We start from the raw sequence: 8,537 nt of genomic DNA, 5'->3' as shown, positions 1-8,537 counted from the left end.
TCACGTTAAAGAGTCGAGCAAGGCAGAGTAGTGTTGCAGGGCATCGGAAAAGAACTCAGGGATCTTCAGGGAATCAAAAAGCTCTTCTTCTACCAAAACAACCATCTTGGGTGATAGCTTGGTCGCACCGGATAGGAAGGATTTCCACTGCCGTGAAGCTCCTTTTGGGTAGATGAAGCTGGTGTATCATACAGTTCACTATTAGTGTTGAACTGGCCACTTTGATCCTCGTGAAATCTTCTTCGTTTTCGATCACAATTTGATCAAACGTGTTGAATTTGCAAACTCTTTTAACCGTCTCCCGGTCTGATGAACGAGTCCGGCGACATGATGATTCTGGGCGATTGCTGTGATCCGTAATGAGATATCTTTCTTCAGGGCGAGATCCACCATTAATGGCGGCCACTGACTGCCTTCCATAACTTCGAAATCGATAAATGTAGATGAGTCGCACCTTCGGCCGATTCTAGTATTGCCTGGTTGGCGGTGAAGTGTGCAAACTTCACATAGGAGGTGAGCTCCTGAAGCATCTGAAAAGTAGACATGCGAGTAGTAGGCGCTGCGGTACCGGGGATTGGCCAATGGGTTGGATAGCCTCCGAAGCTCTTGAATCTGAGGGCTTCAGTGAAGAAGAAAGCCAGTCTATTAAAGGGGTTCTTCTCATTTTCCTGGTCACAGAGGAGATGGGTCAGTCTGGAAATGACAGTTGAAGCTAGCTGCCATTTCTCTGTCTGAACAGCATCAGCTCCCATCAGTAACAGATCAGCCACACTTAATTCCTTCACCATCTCTTCTTCAACTCCGCTCCTCTCAGAAACTTCTCCCACGTTAACCAAATTTTCACGGCTTTCTTCATCACCCAACAAACGATCTTCATCAACCAATTGAAGATCAATGACGGGATCCATATCCTCCATGAGCCTAGAATCAAGAACATCACCATCCTGAACCGTGTTTGAAAAGGTGGCATATTTAATATCTGCCGGGAAATAAAACACATTTTCGATGTTCTCGTTTTCACGGATTGAATGGAGGTGGAAAAGGTCTTCTTCATAATCAGAATGCATTACATTCGTGACTGAAGACGAGTAGAAACGGAGATCATATAGTGGACAGAGGCTTGTTTCCATTGGAGGGTCATTGCCAAAAAGGAAGCTCCGACGTCTTGCTTAAATAGTGAGGAGCTAAGCACAAACGACCGTAAATTACATCAGATATCCGTGGAGATTCCCTGCAACTTTCTCCGCCGCTCGTGCTCCGCATTACAAATTTTCAAGTGCAGCCACTTTTCCTGACTTTCAACTTTCCATGCTGAAATTTATATCTCTCCCCGGCGTAGATCCGCTAAGAACAACGTCGCATCCAAAGGACCAAACGGGTATTTTTATTGAGGTTTCCTATTGAAAAATCAAGGCGGGACGTTTTCCATTCATGGTTCTTCTCTATTGTTCTTTAGATATTAAATTCTTCTCTATTGTTCTTTAGATATCGTAGTGGATACAAATTGCGGCTACTAAACTTATTACTCAATTACTCGAGAATAAAATAAAATATTACAAATATAATATTCAAAATCATAGTAAAATTATAAAAACAACTTCATAGAAAGTATAAGATAGAGCATGTCTGGTCGGTTTCTTCCAACTCGAGTTTCAGTTTTTGTTGCAAACACCAGATCAGAAATTTTAGAGAAATTGGTCTCAATCAATACTTACGTTGCCCACGTTGGGGTAGACAAACAAGGCCCCAATATAGAAGAGCAATCGGAGAAGAAAGGAAGAAAACAAAAGCATCTCGCCTCCGAGGTTCCAAACTCCTCCGCAGATTCTTCTGGTGAGGGTGACTGTAGGGGGACCAATGCCCGGTCGGTGATATTCTTCTCACTTCCCTCACCAAATCAGCTTTGGTTTCCCAGAAGCAAGCGAACATCTGCAAGCTCTGGAAAGATTTCAATGTCTTGAATTTTTTTATTTTTTTTTGCGGAGTAGGAGCTCCAAGCAACGGTAAGGTAGGGATCAATCGAATGTGTATAATAATATAAGCAAAATCAAGAAACATTTTTACACAAGAGTCGTCCCGAGTGTGAGCTTTTCTGGGAGGAAGAAAAAAGAAAACTATATACATCTTCGAGGATTGGATCGACAGTAGAGTGAAGGAAGGATCCGTTCATATCAAGTTTCTCCTAATATGCGAATCACACTTGAATCTTTTCCAACTATCGTCAGCTAAATCAAGAACCCAATTTTGGAGCACTATTTTACAAAAATCTCCAAATTAGGTCACAAAGATTCGAGGTGAGTATAGTTCCATTTTCCTTTTAATTATCATTTTCTTTCTGTTCTGTTACGTTTTGTCAAATATCATGTTGTTACTTTCCTTTTGATGATGAATAAAAAATATTTTTCTCCTGCAAATTAAGTAAGAGTGAGTTTTTGTCTCTTCAAACTCACAGTGACTCCAAATTGCCCAACATCAATGTTCTAACTAGTCAACTGCATTGAGAATTTGAGCTATGTTATGGATACAGTTGTAGACCACTTCGTCTTCCTCGAGCAGAGACCTACGAAAAAGAGGAGAAATGAGGAAATCCCAAGCAGGGTTATGACGTTAGCCTACAATGGCTATGCTTTTATGCGTAGCCAAAATTCGGTCCAGTTGTGTTAGTAAAAGGTGAAAAGGTGAATTAAAGGAACTAAAACTCCCAGAAAAGGTAATCACAAGTGCCTCGTCAAAAGCTTTCTTCAAGTTCAGAGTTCAGACATTCATTCTCCCACCAACAACAAAATGAATAATCTAGCCCATCACCCCCAGAATAACGGAAGAGTTCAAACCCAAAATTGTAAAAAGAGATCTTACATTCAAACAGATTCTAACATAAATTACAAGCAACTTTAGAGGACAAGAACTTGAAAACCTTACACAAGAACAGCATCCCTTCCTGCTGTTACTCTTCCGTTGTCCAGGACATAAGCTAAGCAATGAACGTCCCGCTACATATGAGCAAATGGAGTTGTCCAAAAATGGATCAATCGTTCCAAGGGAAAGGAAGTGCTCCATTGGATATCTGCAGCTAGCAAAGAGGAGCCCATACTTGTAATCCAGTATAGGCTTCAAGTGATGATATTCCCCTCTTTGTTAAATTGTAATGAGTGCATACGGCTTTTTCTGCAGTAGCATGCAATGCTTCATTCTTCAAATGGATTTATGTGGTCTTTATCTATTTCTCAATCTTGATGGAATTCTTGCCAAAGAAACATCTCCTATCCTCTTCAAGCAGAGATCTCACTTCACAGTTGCTTCAGAGATGGCACTTTGAAGACACAGAAGTTCAAAGCTAACAATAGTTTTTTTTTCCCTTGGATCAAGCACAGTACACATACTGACGGCTTGTTTGGAAACTACAGGAAGAAAAATGAATAGCTAACAAAGTTAAATCATTGCTATTGATAAAATAGAAACAAAATTTTGCATGAGTTTGTCAAAAGAAAAAAGAAAATGAAGTTAGCATGAGAACTGAAAGAGCCTAGTAGTTTGCGTTTAAAAGTAGTCAATGTCCACTAGCACCAGACTCTCAGAGTCTTCAGAGGTTTTAGGCATTTGGAGCTTACTGAAAGCACCTTCTCTGAGACTAAGTAGTGCTTCAGGTTCAATCAATTATCTTAAGAATGATGCTGAGTAGTATAGCATGCCTTAAGAATTAACTTTCAAACAGAATGGCATTTTCATGGACTGAAAAGATTTGATTCAAAGAAGAAATGCAACTCATTGCCAGTTCTAGTGAATTGCACTACTAGCTGCCACATGCTCCTTCATAAAGAAATTCGTAGGGAACAACAAATTAATGACGAAACATTTTGACTCAGATAGATCACTAAGACAAGATAAGAGGTTGAATAACAAATTAGAAGAGACATATATAGGCAAGTACCTGCTTTAGCCACTATTTGGCTAGGATTCAAATGCAGATAGGAAGACCAACCATTGCTCTTCATTCATAAAATAGTGTCCACCTTCTTCCTTTCTCCTGTTTTTAGTGGTACAGTTACATCCTCTTTTTGGACTTCCTATTGATCTGGTAAAGCATGACGCAGAAACATAGTTCACCCACTAGGGTGCATACTATATCACTAATAAGCTAATAGCTGGGTGGTTCAAAGTTTCTGGCAAGTAAGAAACTCAGCACATAAGCCAATGAGTGGTCAGTTTAGAGGTAAATGAAATTGAAATTTCAAAATTTATCCAAAATTTACTTTAAAATACCTTTTTTCCCTGAATGATATTTAATTGATTGAAAAAATGAAACAGAAACAAAATACAGGAATAAAATACCATGAATTGTGAGAAGAGCATCAAGGGTTTGACCAAAGAAAAAGAAAAAAGAACTCTGAGAGTAGAAACACTCCGCTCTATAAAGTTGCTTCTTTCAGATTCAGTGAGAACCTTAAGGTGCCCTATAAAATTCCCCTCTTTTCTCTTTCTGTAATTGGTTTATAATTTCTTCTGCATACGAGATTGAACATTTCATAGAAGATTTAGGTGTAATTCCTACTCTTTCTTATTTTTCAAATGAATGAATTTGCTCCATCTCCACCTAAAGCTTAGCTTTGTAGAAACTGGTTTAGCTGAGTATTCAATTAACATTTTAACAGAAAAAGTATTTATGTATCTAAAAAAGAAAAGTTAAATCTTATGGTAATTTATGTGATCATAGAACTAAAGATCTATCTATAAATTTTGCTTCTATGGTAAAATCAAAATAGAACTTCATAAATCTTATTATAAATCATATAACTAAAGATCTATCTCAGTAAAAAAAAAATCCATTGGGCCATATTGAGAAATCATATAACTAAGGTAGATCTGACTTGTGAAAAAATCCCACTACTAGGCCATATTGAGAAATCCCACATTTGGATAAGCCTTAATCTCCTAAGGAGGCACCTTGAGGCTTGCTAGACCATTAAAAAGAGATTATCATTCTTCTTCAATCCTCTGACCTTCTCACAAGCCCTATATGTAAAATGAATACATACAGTTCTATGCCAGTTCTATGAAAGTTGAAGGAAATTGGCTTTAGGTTGGTAGCTGGCATAGAACTTTCTCAACATTAGAACATGAGTATAAAACTCGTTTCAAAAACTTGAAGAAGGTTAAGGTCAACCTAGCAATGGAGCCAGTAAACGAATGAGCATAAGAAAAGATAATTCATTTAGGGGGGGGTTAGTCCACAAAGAACTTGAATTGAATTGAACTTAAATGAATTGATTCAACTTTAACTCATCTTTGAGTGTTATTATAGACGAGTTCAAGTGTACAAGAAAACAGATTTCAGTGTTAGTGCCCCCAAATGAAAAGAATGATATAAAGAAGAGAATGAGTAAACTTTTATAATATACTTAAATAGAATATATACCTAAACAGATAATTAACCAAAATAAACATGGTTACTACACTTATAAGTGATTTAACGTGTAGTATTAGAATATATTAATATCCTAATTAATAAAAAAACTATATTATATTACTTAATGATTATAGTTTATTATAAATTAAAACAATAATTACATGTGACTAGAATAAATTATTTAAAATAAATAAAAAATTTAAAAATAACATAAGTGAATATAATAAATAAATAAATTATTTTGTAAGAACATAAGATATAGTTTAACATTAAAAATCACTATTTTAATACAAAATAAAAAATACACAATAAATAAATAAATATATTAATTTATCAATAACATAATATATATTTTACATATTATTAATTAATAATATATTAACAAAAAATGAAAAACTAATGGTTTAATTAATTGGATAATTAAACCAATTATGACGATGGTTTAATTTTTCCTAACTTAGGAAAAATTAAATATTGTCTTCCTTAGCATGTGTCATCTTCCTCAACGGCGGGCCAACGGGCAACGACACACTCTGACGATACGCCAAGAGGGAGAAAAGAGGGAGGCCGAGAGAGAAGAGAAGTCGGGAGGCCAAGAGGCTCTGCGACAGAGGCTCGGCCTCCCGTGCTCTGCGACAGAGGTCGAGAGGGAGAGGAGAGGGAGGAAGGCCGACAGGGGTGGGGGAAGAGGGAGGAGGAAAAAAAAAACTTTGCTGAAGGATCGCGAGGGGAGAGGGGAAGGAGCAACACACGTTGCGCGCTTCAATCCGTTGATTTGCAAAATAGGTATGAATCAGTTTTCCCCGATTTTTTGCCTGAGCGAATGAAGTGGTGTAATCTCACTTCAATGTAATTCATTCTACACTAACGTCATTATTTAATGAACTAAGTAATGCAGGGGGAATTCATTCCACTTCATTGTGGACTAACCCCCCCTTAGTTAAACCCAAAATATTACAGAATAGAATCTCAATTTGGTATTCTTGTTCATGACAAAATTTGAGCTTGTGACGAGTTAAATATATGCCTCACAAACCCTAGAAGGCTGTCTTTTCATCTTTTGTTGCAAGCTCATGTATCTTACTCAATAGCTCAGTTTATAGCATATGCTTGCAGCAAAGATTTAGGATTATTAGTCATATACTTCCAAAGTAAAAGTCCTCAGACGAAAAACTAAAAGGGTTTTTGAGCTTGAATAGATGTAGATAACCCAATAGGCACTTAGCCGTTCTCAATAGAAGCATGGGCGTTTCCTCCTAACTTCCCTCTATTTTCTCAGATAACAGCTGTCTGAGTTTGAGTCAGACATAATCACATTCGAAGCATTGACAAGTGAAAGCACTGCTTGAAATAACTAAAGCATGCTTGAACTTCCTAAAAAAGAAGAAAAGAAAATAACTAAAATATATAAAGCGTATTTCTGCATAAGGAAAGAATTGATTTGCCAAAATCAATCGATGGACCAAAGAAGCTTCAGGATGCCTTTGATTCATACATTGTTAAATGCACAACAACATCAGAAGTATTTAATGTGGTGTGTGAATAGTTGGAAAAAGCTTCCAATTATACGCCGTTAAGTTTCTGAATAACAACAAATTCAGGAAAAAAGAGAGGTTTGCAGCGGTTCAAATAGGGAAAATGACATAAATCCAGAGTTCAGAGTATCAAAAATCAAACCAAAACACTCATTGAAAGGTAACAGATTGCAATTATACACGAAGTCACTTACCATAATAGCATCAGATTCAGGGCACAGCAGTGAGACTAGCATCAAACACGAAACCTCGGAAGAGTCCATCACCATTCCCCCGGATGCCTTCCACCCACCTCCAGCCCTCCGGACCCCACATTGCAAGCCTGCCCACCCGCTTTCCGGAGAACCACACCCTCCCGCCTCCCCCAAAGACCTTAAATTTCCCTGACATGCAAAACTTCTGATACATTTCCCCAGGCATCCGACTCACTTCATCCCACTTTAAAGTCTCCAAGTCCAGTCGCACAATCAATATCGTGGAACATGGAGAATTCAATGCAAACGAGGATTTCAACCCCCCGATCATCAGAATACTGTTCCCAACTCCAGGTACCAACCTCGGCCGCTTCAAAATATCGAACACATCGCTCCAGTCATGGCGTTCCAAAGGATCCCACAAGTGGGTCCTTCCCAGCTGCGACAACTGGCACCAGAAGAGCTTCCACTGGCTCCTCCATGGGGATCCGACATCACATAGAGCAAAAACGGAGTCTCCGATGACCGTCGGGCTCCGGGGTTTGGAAGCCAAATTGGAAGAAAATTTCTGCCAGGGCCCATCCGAAGCCGCCAAGGAGATAACCGCTAGCTCCGACAACACAAGCACCCGGCGACCCGAAACCAGAACCGTACCGTGGCGAGCCCATGCGGAACCGAGCGGCGGCAGCAACCGAAACCGGCGAGTTAGCGGGTTACAGACAGCAAGCGATCGCTGAGAGAACTCGGATGAGTCGACCCAGAGGTAAAGGAGTCCAAGAGAGGCAGCGACAGGGGAGGCAGAGGGAGAGGCGAGGAAATCAAGGGAGAATCTAAGCCACCTGTTCTCGCGGGGGTCCAGCGCTTGAAGAGCGGGGAACGGGGACACGTGGCCACGGATGGCAAGGAGAGAGAGCGGCTGGAGGAGGCAGAGGAAGGCCGGAGCGGTTAGGGTTTGGTGGAAGAGCTTGCAGACGGAGCGACAGAGAAGGATCTGAGGGAGGGAGAGGTGGGCGAAGATTTGGTACAAGGCGTCGGAGGGCAAGCGCTCCATCGGCGAAAGGTCGCAATCGTCGGGCATCTCGGGGGAGGTCCGCGGTGGCGCGGGGACGCCGTCGATGACGCCTACTTCGCGGCGGTTTTCCGGTTTTGGCCTTTTTGCTGCTGTGAGGGTGCCGTCGACTCGGTTTATCGTGGCCATTGACTCGTGGTGGTGGTCGTGCGATCGCCAGTTGATAAGGCTGATACATTCGTCTCACTCTTGTTGGGCATTTTTTCTGGAGTAAACCAAAATTCCAAAGCTCTGTTGTTGGGCCTGGTGGGCCTTTACTTCTAGAGTGACTGGGGTCACAGATGGGTTGTTGTGTTGTGTGATACACATAATGCAAATTCAGCTACGATTTGTTG

The 8,537-nt window shown here is 40.1% G+C and overlaps 2 protein-coding genes across 4 annotated transcripts; both read right to left on the bottom strand.

Moving 5' to 3' along the window:
- Positions 1-392: 392 nt before the first annotated feature.
- LOC137955244 (protein NODULATION SIGNALING PATHWAY 2-like) lies at positions 393-1,130 on the bottom strand. The gene has a single exon (XM_068802105.1). It carries the CDS (start codon positions 1,128-1,130, stop codon positions 393-395), a length of 738 nt encoding a protein of 245 aa, XP_068658206.1.
- A 1,579-nt stretch (positions 1,131-2,709) lies between these two features.
- On the bottom strand, positions 2,710-8,348 carry LOC137955543 (SKP1-interacting partner 15-like). 3 transcript variants are annotated; one of them, XR_011113164.1, is made up of 3 exons: positions 7,134-8,348; positions 3,929-4,160; positions 2,710-3,398 (listed from the first exon to the last, which is right to left on the bottom strand). XR_011113164.1 is itself a non-coding variant. In XM_068802536.1 (2 exons), the coding sequence occupies exon 1, from the start codon at positions 8,329-8,331 to the stop codon at positions 7,150-7,152; it is 1,182 nt and encodes a 393-aa protein (XP_068658637.1). In that variant the 5' UTR covers positions 8,332-8,348; the 3' UTR covers positions 2,710-3,398; positions 7,134-7,149. The 3 variants fall into 3 exon arrangements, 1 of the variants encoding a protein (XP_068658637.1); XR_011113165.1 differs by having other exon boundaries at positions 3,929-4,024; XM_068802536.1 differs by lacking the exon at positions 3,929-4,160.
- Between the last annotated feature and the right edge of the window lie 189 nt (positions 8,349-8,537).

Source organism: Aristolochia californica, unplaced genomic scaffold, assembly GCF_029961685.1.
Source record: "Aristolochia californica isolate CCGP_79_NKW_82.1479 unplaced genomic scaffold, dmAriCali1.0.hap1 SCAF_2, whole genome shotgun sequence".
NCBI lineage: Eukaryota > Viridiplantae > Streptophyta > Magnoliopsida > Piperales > Aristolochiaceae > Aristolochia > Aristolochia californica.
Note: the sequence above shows the minus strand (reverse complement) of the source record. Positions and strands in the feature narration are given on the sequence as shown.

Coding starts and splice junctions, on each gene's coding strand:
- LOC137955244 (XM_068802105.1), bottom strand. CDS start 1,130: ATGGAAACAAGCCTCTGTCCACTATATGATCTCCGTTTCTACTCGTCT.
- LOC137955543 (XM_068802536.1), bottom strand. CDS start 8,331: ATGGCCACGATAAACCGAGTCGACGGCACCCTCACAGCAGCAAAAAGG.